General features: G+C 36.1%; 1 protein-coding gene across 2 annotated transcripts in view; it reads right to left on the minus strand.

The window, feature by feature from the left end:
- LOC131161483 (uncharacterized) overlaps positions 1-20,008 on the minus strand; it is a 140,134-nt gene that overhangs the window by 58,797 nt on the left and 61,329 nt on the right. For both annotated transcript variants that reach the window (XR_009138483.1, XM_058117273.1), the window contains exons 16-19: positions 9,710-9,786; positions 9,532-9,586; positions 9,375-9,423; positions 9,060-9,197 (exon numbers count right to left, since the gene is read on the minus strand). Coding sequence is in view for 1 of the 2 variants with exons in the window: in XM_058117273.1 (XP_057973256.1) it covers positions 9,060-9,197; positions 9,375-9,423; positions 9,532-9,586; positions 9,710-9,786 (319 nt within the window). In the remaining variant the exon portion in view is untranslated. The remainder of the gene's footprint in view (positions 1-9,059; positions 9,198-9,374; positions 9,424-9,531; positions 9,587-9,709; positions 9,787-20,008) is intronic.

Raw genomic sequence — 20,008 nt, forward strand, 5'->3', positions numbered from 1 at the left:
TCTTGCTTCTTACTCTTCCAAGAGATCAATGCATCACCTAAGAACACACACCAACCAATGATGGAGCAACATGTATCCGCACAACCAGCCCAATCAGCATCGCTATAAGCAGCAAGGCGAGTAGAATTGTCTGCAGGGAAGAATAAACCATGGGCAGAAGTGCCCTGAACATAGCGTATGATCCTACAAACAGCAGCCAAATGATGATAACGAGGAGTCTAAAGAAACTGGCTAACTTGTTGTACAACAAAAGAAATGTCTAGTCTAGTAATGGTGAGATAGACAAGACTACCCACCAACTTTCGGTATAAACTGGGATCAGCAAGTAAATCACCCTCCTCTTTGCGAAGCTTGACATTTAATTCCATGGGAGTATCAACAAAAGTACCCTTCTGAAGGCCAGCTGGGGCCACCAAGTCACTAGCATACTTATGTTGATTGAGTGAAATACCCGAGGGACTACGATTCACCTCAAGACCAAGAAAATATGTGAGAGACCCAAGATCTTTCATATGAAAGACTTTGAGATATGAGTCTTGAGCTGAGCAAGTAAAGCTAAATTGGAACCAGTAATCACAATATCATCAACATAAACCAAAAGAACAACAATACCCATGTCTGATTTCCGAAGAAACAATGAACTGTCATACTTGCTTTGCTTGAATGAAAATTGTAATAAAGTGGTGCAGAATTTATCAAACCAGGCCCTCGGAGCTTGTTTGAGACCATAAAGAGAACGACGAAGCTTACACACATGTGAAGTCAGAGAGGGAAACAAGCCTAGGGGGTGGCTTCATATAAATACACTCTTAAGATCCTCGTGAAGAAAACCATTCTTGACATCCATCTGATGTAGTGGCCACTCACTAGAAGCAGCAATAGCCAGAATCATACGAACAGTTGTCATCTTAGCCACAGGAGCAAAGGTCTCTTCATAATTGACAACATATTCCTGATTATTCCCAAGTGCAACTAGACGAGTTTTGTAACAATTCAGACTTCCATCAAATCGGACCTTGACTGAGTAAACCCATTTACAACCTACAGGAACAATGGTGGGAGGACAAGGCTCAATGTCCCAGGTGTGATTGGCTTCTAGAGTGGCAATTTCTTCTTGCATAGCTTGTTGCCAACAATCATGCTTGGCAACATGTGAGTAGAAAGTGGGAATATATAAATTGGACAATGCAGTAGTAAGAGCTGAAACAGATTTACCAAAACTTGAAGAGGGAAACCCATACTTGTCCGGGATACAGACACTCGAGAAGAGCGACATACCAAAGGCTCTGGAGGCGCTACAACTGACTAAATCTGGAGCATGGTAGGATTAGATATCGGATGAGCTACCGAAAGAGACTATGGGCGGGGGTGCCGCGTATACACAACACCTGGTTTAAAACGAGAACTGACTAGATGAGGATCCGAAAACTACTCCTCAAAGGAGGGGAGAATCATAGTACGAGAGGAGGGTACAGAGGACACGGGAAAGAAATGTTGATTTTCAAAGAAAATAACATTCCTAGAAATGCGTATACGATGTAATGTAGGATCATAGCAAACAAATCCCTTTTGACACACATTGTATCCCAAGAATGCACATCAAACAGATTGAGCAAATAATATATGTCGTTCATGAGGAGGTAAACCAAAGGTACAGAGGTTATCGTAACTAGGTTGCTTAGCAAATAAACGAAAATAGGGAGACTCCATGAGTAGGACTTGAGAAGGTAAACAATTAATCAAGTAAGTAGCAGTTTTCAGAGCCTCAACCAGATGGAACAAAGAATTCCAGCAAGAGAGTACAGACCACATCTAGGAGATGACGATTTTTTCGTTCGGCTACTCCATTCTGTTGGGGAGTAGCAGGACATGAATGTTGATAAATAAAGCCTTTAGAAGCCAAAAATGCTTGAAACTCAGTAGACACATACTCACCACCAGAATCTGTGCGTGATGTCTTAATAGAAGCAGAAAATTGATTGTCAACATACACTAAAAACCCAGTGAAAGTACGAAAAACCTCAAATTTAGAGTGAAGAAAGTAGACCCAAGTAAATTTTCTATGATCGTCAATGAAAGTCACATAGTATTTAAATTTTTCATGTGAACTAACCAGAGAAGGTCCCCAAACATCACTATGGATAAGCTCAAAACACTGAGAAGCTCTACTAGCATGCAAAGGGAAGGGAAGAGTTTTGCTTTTACCAAGTTTCCAAGAGGCACACTCAAGAGATAAAGAAGAACGTTCTTTATTATCATGTTAACCAGAGTTCAATACATGAGATAAGATCTAAGTATTGCGATGGCTTAAACGATGATGCTACACCATACTAAGATCTGAAACATTATTACAAGCAAAAGACTAAATAGAAGAAACAGGAGAACATGCTAGAATAGGCAAAAGTAGTGGAAACAAGCGCCCCACTTTAGGTCCCTTCGCGATCGGCTCCCCCGTTACCTAGTCCTGCACAACACAACCATTACCAGAAAAATTAACAACACAATTGTTATCAACTAATTGACCAACGGAAATAAGATTCGTGGAAAGTTGAGGAGCAAGAAATACATTAGTGAACTTAGAAGACGCATCTCCGACAGCAGCTATTCACAAAGAACTGCTATTGGCAGTCTGAATAGCAGATTGACCAGCGTAGGGCCGAACATGACACAAGGTAGTGGGATTATTCATCATGTGATTAGAGGCAAGCAAGTCCACATACCAGAGATTAGTTGAATTGTTACCTTAGAGCCCCATTGCTGATAATGCAGAAATAAGCATCTGTTGCACCATTTCGGGTGTGCAGCGCTAGAGAAGGTGCAGGAATAGAGAAGTCACCTGAAGAAGAGACAGGGGCCGCAAAAGTCACCGTGGGGGGTACACAATCAAAAGTCTGGAATGCCAGGGCCTAACGATTTTGTGGGTGGATACGACATTCTTTGATAATGTGACCCTTCTTCTTGCAATAAGAGCAGAATTTCTTGGAACAATTAGTAGCGATATGTCCAAATTCTTTGCAGCAAAAACACTGCAAAGTGCTAGAATGCGTAGGCGGTCCTCGTCGTTGAGCAGCATAAGGCACAGGGACAGACCCAAAACTACCATGAGATTGTGCCAGAGTAACTTGAGTACTAAGTCGTTGTTCTTCACGAAGTAACTCACCAAAACAAACATCCACAAAAGGAACAAGAGAGCAATTTAGCAGAGACGAGCGAACAGATTCATACTCGGGGCAGAGTTTCATAAGAAACTGATCACGATGACTAGTCTCGTGAAGACATTTAATAATGGGAAGAGAAGCCACAAGAACATCTGCAGTAACCAGATCATAATATTCATTCCAAAGAGTCAAAAACCTTGAATAATAGTCTTGGATGGAACAATTGTCATGTTGAAACATGGCAATCGCTTGCTCTAACTGAAAACGACGGGCACCGTCATTTTGATGACATACTGTTTTTAAATAAGTCCACATGGATTGAGTGGTGCGATAAGGTCGCAAGTTGGGGATAATATGTGGCTCAACCGAACCAAGAAGCCAAGACATAATCCGAGCATCAAGCACAGCGCATGAAGGACAAGCTGCAGACTCCTTGGATTTATCAGGATTGGGTGCACAATTCGTGCCATCAATATGACCCCAAAGATATTTTCCCTTCAGGAAAAGTTCAAACTAAAAAACCCACGTAGAATAATTGTTGCCCATAAACTTGGCAAACAGGTGCGGAGTCCATGCTAAATAATGGAGAAAATGGAGAAGCCCAAAAAAAAAAAAAAAACAGACTGTGCCGAAAGAAACAGACCACCAGAAAATCTAGAAGCCCAAAATAAACAACGCAGGTACAAAGAAAAACCAAGAACAACCTCCCTGCACTAAAAAATTAAATCTTGAACCAAAAACCTGCTGTGCCGAGAAGATAAGTGCCAGAAACAGTAGCAGAAAGCTGTTGCCTGCTTGCCGAAGGTCACAAACAGCAACAGAAACTGGAGAAATAAGTGGCAAACCAGAAACCTACTGTGCCTGCTTGCCAAAAGTCACAAGCCTGCTTGCCAAGAGTCACAAACGTAAACTGGAGGAATAAATGGCAACCTAGAAACCTGCTGTGCCAACAGCCACGCAGCCACAGAAGTACCGAAAGAATAGAGAAAATTTCCGGAAGAGAAAACAAAACCACAACAGCCACGAAACCGAGAAGACAAAAAAAAAAATCAAAGGGACAAAAAAGACTAGCAGTCGGCTGGCTCTGATACCATGTCAAATATTTTGTGAATGGCCGAATGAATTGACCTTGAGTTCTGTATATTATATATAGACTTTACAAGAATGCTATACATGGAAAGTAAATAAGGTCTAGCATGATTCTAGCCCTATACAAGTAAACTATAATCTGTCAAGCCCTATACAAGTAAACTAAATATATGCTAACTGTACAAAATAATGAATGGAAATATAAGGAAATAAAAGTGGGCTGAAGTAAGGAAAGAAATCTTTTGCTTTGCTGTTCCATTGACAGAAAGTTACATCCCTAAAACTCCTAAGGTTCAAACTAATGATCCTCATAGTTTAAGAGCATTTCGCCCCTTCCCTCTTCCCCCACCCCACAATTTACAGTAGAAACTAATTTAATCAACTCTTTTGAACTTTTTTTCCTCCCATAGGACCTAGGTGCAATAACCACCTTTAACTTCTGTCTTAGGGACTCACTTGTCACCCCACACACAACCCAGGGGGCATCACCAAATGGATTAATGGACATAATCCCTCCCTCATTATCTTCTTCCGTCTGGAAAAAAGATAAATCAGTATATTTAGGCAAGTTTTCTGCACTGGGTCAAATACCATTATGAAATCAGAATTCTTGGCAGTATCCTTTGCAAATTCAAAAACAATATTGTGAATGATTCTGAAGAAAATCAGCAACTAATGAATTTGAGGGACAATCATGAAAAAGAATGATGGCCAAAGGTCCACCTTCCTTTAAGTAATATACCTGGACAGCATCGTCCTTGAAATGGTTACCAACTTCTGCATTCTCAGAGGACCTTCCTTGGTCGCTTATCCCCCCTTCTTTCTCTTGAAACATGAAATATTCTTCAAAATGTATTGAAAAGTCTGAAATAGTCTCATTAATAGGCCATGAGTTCATCATAGAGCCACCAAATTTATTGAAATCGGCCTCCCCCATTATCTGATCAATCAATAATACCTTCCAAGACGTAGATAAGCTCCCTAACTCATATTCCATCACTTCAGGGTCAAGTGTTATATTTTTAGAATTTTTGTTGTCCCATTTGTTTTTGTGTCATAACTATGTGTTGCATTCGTGTCTGTTATTTTGTAGCAGCAAAGAAAATATCTGTTCCTATAGATGACTTCAATTGTTCATACTTTATCAATAAACCTAACAATGATACTATTATCAACTTGTTTTTTTTTATTAAAAAAAAAAAAACTAAACATTACTAGAAATTATACAGATATATTATTCAAGATTATTTATTTACAATCACCAATAATGCATTTGACATAGTTACTAGTTCTTTTAATATTGGGCATAAATTTTGCTATAAAAATGGGGTGGAAATAATTGCAGACAAAGTCATAAAAAATAACGCAATAAATGTTAAAAGAATAAGGGATATGATCATTAAAATCAACTTAGCTCTAGGCCTTGAGATAGTGAATGTCATTAGTGTGTATGCTTCCAAAATAGGCTAAGCAGAAAGTATTAAAATACAATTTTGGGAAGATATAGATAGTATTTTATAAGAGATGCCAACGTCCAAAAAGACATTCATAGGAGCCTATTTGAATGGATACATTGGAAAGGATAATATAGGCTATGAGAGGATACATGGAGGCCATGGATATGGAGATAAAAATGAAGCTAGTGATGCAATTTTAGATTTTTCCATTTCTTATGATTTGGTTATATTGAATACTTGTGTTAATCCTTGATATACATTGTTGGATCACAACCTAATAGCTTAAGCTTTTAGGTAAAAGTGGTAATCTAAGATTGTACTAGAGTTACTTACCAAGAGGTCTCAGGTTCAAGTCTTGTCATCATGTCGTGTTTAAAAAATTATTGTATTCCCTATAATCAATGTTATCTATTGTGTGCTTATCTCTCCACACACTATTGGGCTACACGTGCAAGGGTGTGTTAATCCTTGATATACATTGTTAGCCCACAACCTAAGAGCTTAAATTTTTAGGTAAAGTGGTAATCTAACAACTTGCTTTATAAAAAGAGAAAAATACTTAATAACTTTCAAGAGTGGGCATAATAAAACCCAAAAAGATTTCTTCTTAACTAAGAAAGGGGATCGTCTATCTTGTAAAGATTGTAAAGTTATAAGTGAAAGTTGGCCACACAACATAGAGTCCTAGTTACATATACATTACTAAAAAAATGGGAAAAAAAAATAATAACATAAATCAACACAAGCGGACTAATGGTGGAGAATGAAGGGAGATAATATAGAAAAATTCAAAGATAAAATTATCAAAGAGTGTGATTGGACAATAGGGAGTGAGGTGCATGCAAATATTGTTTGGAATAAAATGGCTAACTCTATCATAAAGATAGCAAAAGAGATTTTAGGTGAGTACCAAGGAAGATACTCAGGTAGTAAAGAAAGTTGGCGGCGGGATTAAAAAATTCAAAAAGCCGTTAAGACAAAATGAAATTGATATAATATATGACAAAGTTGTAGAAATATAGAAAATCTTGAAAAGTATAAAAAAGGCAAGAAAAAATGCAAAAAATACTATTAGTGAAGCTAAACATAGAGCTTATAATACTTTATATACTAGATTAGATACAAAAGAAGGAGAAAGAGACATTTATAAACTTGCTAGACCCAAAAAAAAAAAAAGAAATGTAAAGATTTTGGTGATGTAAAATGTAGAAAGGACGAGAATGATAATATCTTAACTAAACAAGAAGACATAAAAGAGAGGTGGCGAAAATTCTTTGATAAGTTGTTTAATGAAAATCAAAATGAAAGATTGAACTTGGAAGTGACAAATGAGGAGAAGATTAAAAAATAGGAAATTTATTCGCAAAATTAGATTCCTTGAAGTTAATATGGCATTTAAAAGGATGTAAAGTGGGAAATCTATATTACCAAATAACATACCAATTGAAGTTTGGAAATGTTTCGGCGACAAAGGAAATATTTGGTTAACTAATCTTTTCAACATTATTATAAAAACCAAGAAAATTCTAGAAGAATGGAGAAAACGCACATTAATACCTTTATACAAAAACAAAGGTGACATTCAAAAATTGTACTATCGTGAAATTAAGATTATGAATCATACGGTGAAATTATGGGAAAGGGAAATTGAACAAAGAATAAGACTAGAAACGCGGATTTCAGAGAATCAATTTGGTTTTATGCCTGTGAGATCAACAACAGAAGTTATTTATCTTTTAAGAAGATTAATAAAAAAAGTTTAGGGAAAAGAAGAGGGACTTGCAAATGGTTTTTATTGACCTAGAGAATGCATATGATAGAATAGATATACTGAGGTCATTAAGGATATGTATGATAAAGTAGTGACTACTGTTAGAACTACAAGAAGGGAATCTAGAGATTTTCCTATCACAATAGGTGTACATCAAGGTTCTACTTTGAGTCCATATCTTTTCACTTTAGTGATTAATGAACTTACTAGAAATATCCAAAATGAGATCCCTTGGTGCATGTTGTTTGCAGATGATATTGTGTTTAGAGTCCAAAAGTTTTAGGATAAGTAGGAATAAGACAAAATATTTGAAATGTAATTTCAGTTAACCTAAGAAGTAGTGGAGAGAAGATTAAACCAAATAATCAAGAAATTAGTAGCACTAATAGATTTCAATATCTTGGATCTAGTATGCAAGTGCAAGGGGAAATTGAAGAGGTAATACATAGAATTGAAGAAGGTTGGGTAAAATGGAGGAGTGCATCAGGCATATTGTGTGATCATAGAATACACTAAAAATTAAAAGGAAAGTGTTATGAGATGGCTCTATGGCCAGCCAGCCAACTATGCTTTATGATTCATAATGATAGGCAACTAAAAAACATGCACAAAAAGTAAAAGTTGTCAAAATGATAATGTTAAGGTGGATGAGTGGCATAACATTAAAAGTTAAACTAAGGAACGAGCATATACACAATAATTTAGGCATAGCACTAGTCGAACACAAGATAAGGGAGGGGCGACTTAGATGGTTTGGGCATTTGAAACACACACCTAGCAGAGCACCTATGAGGAGTGAGTGATTATTGTTTCTAGCATGAAAAAGGGTAGGGGTAGACCTAAAATAACTTGCAATGAGGTTGTGAGGAAGGATTTAATATCCCTTAATGTAGCAGAGGAAAATGCTCTCAATCGAGTGAATTGGAGAAAAATAATTCATGTAGCGAACCCCACCAAGTGGGAATTAAGGCTTGTTGTTGTTTGTTTGTTTGTAAATGTAGTTAGATGTTTTCCCATATCTATAACTGCTACATAAGATGAAGTCATTTCCAATTTTTGATAGTTTGAACCTATTTAAAGTTTGTACAAGGTTAATTAATTTAAAACAACTAACCTATAGAAATTTTTTAGATATATTATTCAAGATTATTCATTTACAATCACGAGCAATGCATTTGACAAGGTTATTAGTTCTTTTAATATCGGAAATAAATTTGGCTATAGCAATGCCACTAGATGTTGTCCCACATCTATAACTGCCACATAAGATGAAGTCAGTTCTAATTCTTGATAATTTTAGAACCTATTAACTTTTTTCAAGGTTAATATAACCTACACCGTAATTTGAACCTCTTTTAAGTTTGCTTAAGGATAACATAACCTATTTCCATTAAGTAGATTTTACCAAGGCATCGCCACTGAATTAGTTGCAACTATTTAAGTGCCACGCTTGGGTTAGTGAACAAAGCACCTCATGTTAATATCTAGTATATCTAATGCCTTAGCACCTACAACATGTCTCATGAAATTATTTCAATAAACAAAAAAAGCAATTCAAGCATTGTTTTGTGCACAGATATATACCAAGATGTTCCCCCAACGTTTGAGATGACATCAAATAATATTTTTGTATTAAGACCCAATCGAGCTCCAAAAGCCATTGCCTCCGCTGCTGATGCTATATGAACTCCAGCGAGCAATTGATTAACCATCTTCATAGAACTAAAGGATGAAGAACAAAAGAAATGAGTAGAGAAAAATTGCTTCTAAAGAAAAATCATCCATTGAATCATAAATAATATATTCCATGTGGTTGTAGATGCATGCATTTGTCCACGGAGCCACGGTCCTCTGACAAGACATAACAAGGCATAAAGAAAAACATAAATTCAGACATACCTTCCAGCTCCACAAGCTCCCTTGATAATATAGAGCTTTTCACTTAATGCTGTTCCCACAAAAAATAAAGCACCTCAAGGACTTGTCAGAACATAAATTTCAGAAACCTATGCAACCAAATAATGAAAAGTATTACACTATAATAAACTTGCAGTACCTGAGAGAACTGTGCCAGTATTCTTAAGAGCTTCCGCTGTACCTGAAGCCATTATCTAAAAGACATATTAAATGTAAGTGAAGAATCAAAAAATTCCACAAGAATTCTTTTGTGAATTTGAAAAATAAATAGTCCACAGTTCAAAATACATATAAGAAGCATAAATAGATTTGCGCACCGTAAGAGTACCCATGGAAGCTCTCTTAACACCACCAGAAACAGGGGCATCTACCAATTTCAAATCCTTGTGTTCACCTAAGACAATTACAGGCTGATTACTGAAGTATCACAAGTTACTGCTTATGGATATAGACTATAACCTCTCATGAGAAAAATGGCAAGCAGTAAAATTAATGCAAGTGTTACATTATAAATAAAAAGCTAGATGTTCAAATTTCTAGTTCAGAAGTATAAACTTTAGCTCATAATCCTATTCGGCATGAAAACAAGGGGCATATTTCTTTGAACACTCACTTCATTAAAACAAGCTCCGTTAAAAGGCAAATTGACATGTCCCTAGTTTACTCAGACCAAAATCAATAAAGAAAATGTTCTTATACCAAAACCAAGAGTTACATATTGGGCAAGTTAGACTGCACATGAATCCAATAATATGCAACTCATGCAGAAAATACATAACACAGAGGTAGCAGACTGGCATGTTTTGGATGTATATTCATCATGCTAAGGCCCATTCATCCAAGGAGGTCCAGAGTTCAAGTCTTGTTATCTGTGCTTTCCCCTGTAATGTCCATCATAGTGCACTTTATTCATTTTGTGTTTGTGCACCCATGGAAGCTTGATTTGTTGGCCTCTTCACATGCAAGACAGGATTACGAGCAAGGACAAGAGGAACGCTTGATGTACATTTTTGGCCCACCCCCACAACTGTAGCAGCATAAACTTTTAGCGAAGTGGTGACACAACAACAATTAACACGCAAAGTCCAAGCAAGGATGCATGGATCCAAGGATAATGTGTGCCATCTGTCAGGGTTTCAAGTCTTTCCCCAATTTTGTGATATTGACAGTCCTCCTTTAACCCTTCCTTTTTCCTTCTCATTCCCTTTTTTGTCTCAGCACACAATACTAGAGCTGATGTCCTCCACACAGACAATAGAAAATATTAAGCTCCAGGACAAGAAGATTTTGGACCACCTAGGGTTCATGCTCAGTCGCTAATCACTCTGAAAATATTCAGCATCATCTGACTAGCTGTATATCTTTTCAGAACATTTCCTGGGCAGCCACCATTAGAAGCATGACTTCTGCAGGAAATCGGCCTTGGAGCCCATGAATCACAGTATCAGTTGGTTTAACTATTGATAACTGTAACAAAAGTTATTCACTAATACAATGAGTTTAGCTGAAATTCAGTCAGGTTTATGTGGAATAGCACAGTGCACTTTGTTTTCTCCATGTTCAGTTCTGAATCTTCTCACTATCTTCAATTTTGGAACTGGTTGGTATGTTTTCATCATTAAAGGCTACTAAATGAAGCTTTTCTCTCAAGTTGAAAGTTGCTTTTGGTTTAAACTTTTTGATGTTCAAGATCTGTTTAAGTTAATAGTTTGAAAGTGCAGTGCACTGTCTGCAAGGCTAGCATTGGCAAGTAATAGTTTCAGAAGTTCTTCTTACAATTCATGGCTCTTCTTTTTTGACAGAATATCTCATCTGAACGTAAAGCTGTTCTGAAGAGAACTAATGTGCAGCTTAGTACAGGTTGGGTGGATCAATCTACCTGTTATGTAATCAAACAAAAAGGATAGCTCATGGGAAATGGTATATTTTTCTTGGTAAATGGATGTGTCAAAGGTCCAGATGGCCCCACTCAAGACCTCTGGCTGTATTAAAGGAAAACCTCGAGCAAGTACACCCCCCATGAGATTTTAAGTGAAAAGGGAGAGTGGTGGCGGCACTGTCCCAAGGTTTTACACCATCCATCTAGTGTAAGATGATCATCTCATGGCTACTGAGAAAGAATCAAATCAGATGGTTTTATTTCTCAATCTTTCTGACTTGTTCCTATGGAACCAAGATTGAAAAGGTTGAAAAAAGCAGTCATTCACTGATGAAGGATTCCTCGAAAAGTTAAGGATTAGTAATCCTTTTTAGAAATTGAATGGATTTGGTCTTATATATATGTGAGGAAGGTAATCAAAAAAGAAAGAAGATGAGTTCTTTTTTCTTTCATCACATAGGATCCGTGTGAGATGGAAGTCTCATGCACAGTTTTGAATGAGAGAAAGAAGTGATCTAGATGCCATAAGCCCTTCATATGAGAACAGGGAGGGAGAGAACTCCATACTTCTATCACAGTTATTTCTATACAATGTAATCAATTCAGATATACCTTTCAGTGCCTAAAAACTGCCAAGAAACTTTGGCATGCAATACCGCAAACCTATTCTCAGATGACAATTTGAGACAGATTGCATGAGCTCTGCAAGACCTTTGACAGTGTTTGATTTTGAGATAGCAAGTGAATTTCATATGAGACTTGATGCAAGTTGACTTCCAGATAACGAGGTTATGTCACGTGGTACAAATGAAAAATTCTCATCTAAAACTAATTAGGATTTTGGACAACAATGTGGTGCAACCTATCTGAAACTAACTAATATTTATATTAAAAAAAACTCAAAAAAGATCTATCTGCCTAAATTGTCTCCAATTTTTATAATTTTTTCCTGAAAGATGCATAGACAGTGTCAGCTTTAATGACGAGAAATCAAGTCAATAAACAATAGTCAGAACATTAACTATGAAGTAAACATTCACATTAGAGATATAATCCATAAAGGAGAAAATTTCCATAAATGAACCACTTGAAGTTTGCAGAACTAAGCACCTGCATGCAGTTGATTAAGCTCTGAAAATATTGATGAATATTTTTTCATAGAAAAAGAAATTAATAAAAGAGGAGAAATACCAAAGGGAAGGTCAAGGTATCCTTCTAACTAGATCAAGAAAATATGATAAATGAATAGAGAAAACAGAAAATACAAGCTTGTAAATATAGACATCATATCAAAACAAGACAATCCCTTAAAAAAGAGAAACCCCAAAGCAACTCAATGAAGCGAATTATATCCAACGCAGCAGAAAACAGCCCAAATCATGGCAAAAGTAGCATCACTGCTCCTCTTAAATCCTCTAAAAGAAATTTTCTGAAGAAATTGAATATAACCCACTTTCTCCAAAGAAGCGAAAGAAACTATTACATAACTTCTCAGTAGAGCAACACAAAACTGAAACACATTGGACAAACATCTGGAGATGGGGACTTGTAAGGCCACCTAATTTGCAACAAATTGTAGGCATTGAACTCTATTAACCCAACCAAATAAAAGCCATGACTGAGAAGAACCTTAACTTTCAAAATACGATTAGCAAGAAAAAAAGTAAGTGAGAAATGAATCAAATGGAGGAATGAAGAGAGAAGAAGGATTTGCAAGAAAACACCCAAGGAACATCCATGGTTCAAAACCCTTAATCCCTTATACATAAAGACGCAAAGGAGTGAAACAAATTAAGCAAAGAAGAAAGCTCAAGAACCTTGTGATCATTAAGATTTCTACAAACTGCAAATTCCCTCAAACACCGTCCAATTTAACATCCATGAATGACAAAATGGATGCACCATGCAACAAAGAAGTAAAAAAAGCTAAGGAAAAGCAAGAAATAATAAAGCATCCCCGCCCACACATCTTCCCAAAAATTAAACCCAAGAAGCATCACCCCGTTTATATTTAATATAGGGGAGGAGCAAGGAAGCATGTGCATAATGACTTTCCAAGAACTCTAGTAAGCAACCCTTGTTCCCTATTAGCACCAGTCTTTCTCATGCAAACTGAATTTTTCATTCAGTCACTCACACCAAAGGAAGTTATTTTTTTAAGGCAACTACAACAACCACTTTCCCACAACAGCAATGTTCTTCGATACCAAATTAAGCACTGCCATCAATCAACCTACAGATATTCTCACCCACACCAGAATAAAGAAAAAAGAAATCTATCATCATCCTCTCTAAATAAACCAACACCTCAACTGGAATCCTGAAAATAAAAATAAAAAAAAAATAAAAGTTGAAGCAAGTAAAAGAAAGAGAAGCTTGAAAAAAAGGTAATATGCATACCCTAAGAAAATAAGGAACCTTTTGAAAACATGTAGACACTAAGACCTTAGCAATAATAGGATCCGAAAGAGCAACAGAACAAGGATTAAAACCCAAAGGAACACCAATATGTCAAACACCACTGCCAAGCAGCACAACTCATTAAAGACACAAGATTCAAAACTGCAACCACATTTAAAATTTAAGGCAGACAGCCATCCCACTATTACACATTAATTATAAGCCAAAGACTTCCTCAAATATTTGAAGCATGGTATGGGCAAGCAAACAACTGAATACTTCATCAAACAAATAAGAAGGAATGAACTGCAACCTGCAGATAAAACACAACAGCATCCTCTCTACTCACCATGACACTGCATAAAGCCTCTACGAACAGCCCAATTGACCAACTTACTCAGCACATATGCTGCGAGGATGAATAAAAAAAGGATAACCGTATCTTGGGCTCATGATTATTTATTAATAACAAAAGCAAAAGTAGCGGCAGTAGACAACCAGCTTCTAATCCACCTCCTCCATCAAGAGCCAAACCATTTCCCATCAGCTAAAACCTTCGCAATAATCTTATACACACAAACAAAACAAGTAGCCATAGGGTGAAAGTGCTTCACATCAATAAAGCAGGCCTTTCAGGAACAAGAGTGATAAAAGTTGAATTAGTACTCTTGGACTCCATAAACAAACTCTTGAGAAATCTTCAACAAGTCAACCCCCACCACAATCCAGCAACCCTGGAAAAAAGCCATGTTGAACCCATCCAGACAAAGAAGTTGTCCCCATCCATTCCAGGAACAGCACCAAGAGCCTTGCCCCTCCATTTCAGTGAATGAAACTACATACCCTTTTTGCTATCTTCAGAAGTGCTCGTCTTGAGACATTAAAATCTTCAAGTTGTTCTTGCCATTTACAAGAAAATTTAATTAAAAATAAGTTTCTTGTTTTCTTTTTTAACTATTTATCCCAGATGCAATATTAAAATACAACAACTATAATATTAACTACAAGGAGCATGTGTCCATCATATGCACAACAGAAGTGCATTAAGGAAGACCAATGAGACGAGGGCAAATCTTAAAGAATGCAACAAGTATTAATATGATCCACTCAATAAGGCTACATCCATGAAGAAGAAGTCACATTCACATAATTTATAGAAACAATAAAGCGTAGGAAGTAACATGTTAAACCGAGTGCATGAGCACAAAGCCACGCCTATAGGGAATTAGAAATACTTGGTCTACTCCAAAGTCCCACACCCACAAAATCTATGATTCAAAGCTCCCTCTTTATTCTAAAATAACTCCATAGGCATCTCTCCACCATACGTCCAAGTATTGGCTCTCCCATATTTCATTTTTCATTTTTTTTCTTGGAAATACAAAGAAATAAATTAAGAAAAAAAACATATAATTGTGGTTTTAAATTTTAGGAAAATTGTTCTTTCTGTAGAAATTTCCACTTTCCACAACCCTTGAAGTCAAAATGGAAATCAATTTCCATCTTACAAATTTTCATTCAAAATTCACAAATCATCCAAAAGTTCAAAATCACAAAATTTCAATGAACTTTGACAAAATATTTGACTATGGAACAAAATGTTCTTGAGGGTGAAATTTAAGATTCAAAACTCTCCAATACTAAAATTCAATAAAGTATCATTTTGAGAAAGGATTGTTGGTTGATCAATTGAGAGCCGATTTAGATTTAGATCAGTTGTCACGGAACGACGATTCTTTACAAGAAATTCAATAGTTTGGGGAAAAGTGCATAAATGTTCTCTAACACTATGCAAAGGGGTGTGGATGCTTTAAAGCACAATTCAAACCAGATGAAAGTATCGATTGATAATGGGTCCGTGGCCCCAGTTCCTAAGTCTATTCTTGAGAGGTGGACTGTGTTGGTATTGCTTCTAATGTTGAGGGGGATAGGCAGTTGTACCTATGGTTGATCTAAATTCTTCTAAATCTAGAAAATGTATTCTTCCCCTTCCTGTTTACACCATTCTTGAAGGTCCTAATGAGGTAGTGCTTCTAAATTTGAATTAGGGATTAGTGAGAGACTACAGAGACCCAAACTAGCTATTGGATGACCCAGGATAGAAATTAGTCAATCCTACTAGGCTCAAGGTGAGGTTGATCTTGAGTCCCAGAATGTATAAGAAAAAAGAAGAAGGTTCAAAAATATAGTGAAAATCTGGCCTCTTCTATCAATTATGGGGGTGGGAAGGGTGTTAGGAAGGGATGTAAACATGTTAGAATCTCAAGATTGCTAGTTGGAATGTTAGAGGCCTAGCAGATTTTAGGAAGAGAAGCTTGATTAGCGAGGTTTTGCTTAGATACTCACCTGATATTGTATTTTTCTAAGAGACCATGCTTAAGAATGCTAACGAGGGTTGTTGGACGAATTTGGGAAGGGTACTATAGGGATTGGGCTTTCATACCTTCTTTGCAGTCGGCAGATGGCATTCTTGTGTTGTGGTACACTCGCTTTATTTCTAAATTGAATAATCTGGGAGGTTTTTTTCTCCCTCTTTATCTTGTTAGAAGTGAAAGATCAAGATAATGATGGGTTTCTTAGATGTATGGTCCTTCTAGACCAACTCTTAAGAGTTATTTTTGGGATGAGCCAATGTTATGTAGAACATGGAACATTCTAGTTTGGGAATGGGATCATAGTATGGAACATGCTCTAAAATGTGGAACATTAGGGGTATGCTTCTAATAGATATATTGGTGAAAAATGTGCACTGGTACTTGTATAGTCTCGAGAGGATGTTAAGAAGTTTCTAAATTTAGGAGCGATTTTCTTTTGTGAAATAGAATAATAATGACCAAAAATAGAATTACAATATGATGGTTTCCCACTTTCAACTAATAAAAAAAAAAATGTTTGATGGGAAAAAAATTGAATTAAAATTTTGGATAAGTGTTCCAAAACAAAATGTACAATGTTTTGTAACGTTCGCACCAATTCATGGTTCTCTTGGGTGAGCTTTATTTTGTTTTTAGTTTTCACCCCCAAATGGATTGTGGGAGGTGATTTTAATGATGTGAGGGTCCCGTGGGAGAAGAAGAGGGGAGTCAGAGTTACTGCAATAGTGCAAAAGTTGATACATTTATTAGGAAATGAGGCCTAAGAGATCTTCCTATGGGACGTGCTAATTTTACTTGGTTAGTGGGTAGAGCTAGGGCGATGGCTAGCAGGCTCGGCAGGTTCTTGTTTTGTGGTGAGTGACGGGATGAGTTCCCTAGTTTCTCAACTCTCTCTCATATTGCTTTACCTAGGCCCATATCTGATCGCTTTCTTATCTCATTAGAATCGAGTAAGGTTTCTTAGGGTCCTACTATCTTCAGGTTTGAAAGTATGTGGCTAGATCATGATTTCTTCCAACCTTTGGCAAGAAATTCTTGGAGTGAGGAAGTCGAGAGGTGCTAGGAAGGGTTTAGATTTATGAAGTAGTTGGAGAGGCTAAAAGAGAAGTTGAAAGAGTGGAACAAGGAGGTACTCAAAGATATAAGGTTTAGAAAAGCAAGTAGTTTAGGCGAGTTGGACACGTTAGATAGGAAAAAAGTTGTTAATCTCTCAGAGAATGAGGAGGTGCAAAGGGTGTCATTGAAAAATGAATTGGAAGAGGTGATTTTCAAGGACATGAGATGTTGGAGGCAGAAGACGAAGTTTAAATAGATTAAATATGGTGCCTATAATTCTAGATTTTTTCATAAGATAGAAAAAGTGAAAATGATCAAGGATTTGGATGTGGGTAGGGAGGATATTATTTTCGATCCTAGTAACATTGCTTCTAAGATAATTATGTTTTATTATAATTTGTATTCTGAGGAGGATATTTGTAGATTGATTGTTGAACGTCTAGAGTGGGGTCCTTTATCAAGTATTAAGATGGCTCGATTGGAGAAACCTTTTGAGGAGGAGGAAGTGAGGATTATAATCTTTGGGATGGAGACGGATAAAGCTCCAGAGCTGGACAGATTCAATTTGGTCTTCTTTCAAGATTGTTGGGAGGTGGTTAAAGGCCACTTGCTCAAGGTTTTAAATGAATTTTATTGGAATAGGATTTTAGCCAAGACTACTGATTCCACTTTATTAACTTTGCTTCCAAAGAAACATAGGTCTATCAAGATCTTTGACTATGAACCCATTAGTCTAGTTTCTAGTGTTTAAAAATTATCACCAAAGTACTAGCTAATAGGTTGAATTTGGTGCTTGAAATGACTATTACTAAGGCCATGGTCCTAAATTTCCACAAAATTGTTGAAATTTCAATCGAAATTTCTGATTTCAACCACCTTTAAATTTGAAATGGCAGTTGATTAGCATCTTTCGAAATTTCCATCAAAATTTTCATGAATCATCTAAAATTTAAAGAAATCTTGAAATTTTAGAAAAGTTGGACAAAAATCTAACACAGTTAAATTTCCTTGAATTTAAAATTTGATATTCCAAAGCCAAATTGAAATTTCTCTCTTAATTAATCTTCTTTTCTTATTGAAAATAAAGATTATACAAAAAGGAGCTGAATTATAGGATTCAAATTTCCAAATTGTATGAAAAATTAGACCTAGATATTAACTACAACACTTGACTATTTATGTGCAAATTATCTATATTTGTAAAATAAATTATATTCAACCAATTTAAGAATTTAATTTATATTAATTGAATATGTTTAATAAGATTATTATAATAAATTATTACACCTTATACACCATATATATGGTTATTTATAATATTTTAGTCATGAGTCTCGCATTCTTATGTTTATTAACAATTTCTAAAATTTCACAAAAGAATTCCATCCTTTGCTACTAATTGCCATCATTTTTTGAAATCGACATTCGAATTTGGCATCAATATTGAAATTTCTGTAATTTTGCAGCCTCAAAATTTTAGTCAAAATCATAACTATGAATAGGGAAGTAGTCTTCAAATAAAAGAAAACCATTTTTCTTTCACGTTACGAATGGTTGCAGCACTTACCTTATAAGAGGATTTGTGTGTGTGATCCCTTTAAAAATGAGGATTTTGAAGAAGGGGTTCGTTGAAAAAATAGCCCAAAACAGAGCTTGCACCATCAAGCGGTTGACCGCCCTCTGTTGGTTTGGTTCTCTTCCATTTTTGTAAACTTCGAAACTCTCACCCCCCACCTTATCCCATTTGATAAGGCTTTAATGGAAATTCATACAGAGGCACAAAGCCCTACAGGAATTCCACAACTTATGCCTTAACAACTCCTCAAACAAAATCACACAAAACAAACAAAGAAAAGAGAAAATGACATACATAAAGAAAAACATAGAGTTTTTTATTGTGGATGAATCTACCAAGGTAGATTGCCTACATATCCTCTAATGGAGGAATCAAGCCATTTGTAGTTCCAAAAACATTTTCAAAACAAGTTTTAGAAAACATTTTTTGTGAATGTTTTGGAATATCTCCTTGAAATCACTTAAAAACTCTTGAATATACTTGACACCTTATTGAAATCCATTTATCTTTTGATTAGAAAATTGATTTTTCAATGCATGCTCTGTAAAACAGAGATTGAAATCAAGTTTAAACATATAAAAAATCCTTTTTACCCACCCTCAAGTCACTTTATGGGTGATTTCTTTGAAAAAATTATTTTCCTTTTGTAGAGACTTGAAAACTTTTTGGTGGGAGAATGACAAAAGTTAGAAAACATCCAAAAACTGCATCATGGATGTACAAGTGCAAGGAATTTCAGAAAATCTTTGAACAAATTGAAGACATTTTTTTTTTTAAAGTTTTGAGTGAATTTGCTTTTGAAGTGAAAATTTTGGTTCTTTTTATGGAAAAAACTATGAAAACAATCATCCAACAGCAAACAAACTCAACCAACTACACTCTAATGAGTGTAGAGACTCCAAACTTGAAGAATCCCGAAGAAAATCAAGAGAATAGTGCAAAAAAATGCACTCACGGGATTCTGCGGTCAGCCACTTATGGAGGGTCATTCGACTGCCTAGCAGCCCCAATGGCTACTTTTTCAAATACTAAGGGGCCGGCTGATTGCAAGAATAGGCCAGCCGATCGCCTATAACACAAAAATGAAAATGCATACAATTTTTTAGTATTTTGGCATGCTTTGGCTTATGTGATTGAAAGACAAACATTCAAGCACCACTAAATCATGATCAACTACATGGAATGATATCAAAAACATAACAAATCAAAGCAAAAACCTGAAGAAACATTCATGTACCATGCATACTAACATTCAAGGAAATGGACACAAATTGAAAAGAAGGATTAGGCACTGACCTTAAGGACGATATCACTCTATAGATCAAGTGAG

This window comes from Malania oleifera, chromosome 8, assembly GCF_029873635.1.
Source record: "Malania oleifera isolate guangnan ecotype guangnan chromosome 8, ASM2987363v1, whole genome shotgun sequence".
In the NCBI taxonomy this organism is placed as follows: domain Eukaryota; kingdom Viridiplantae; phylum Streptophyta; class Magnoliopsida; order Santalales; family Ximeniaceae; genus Malania; species Malania oleifera.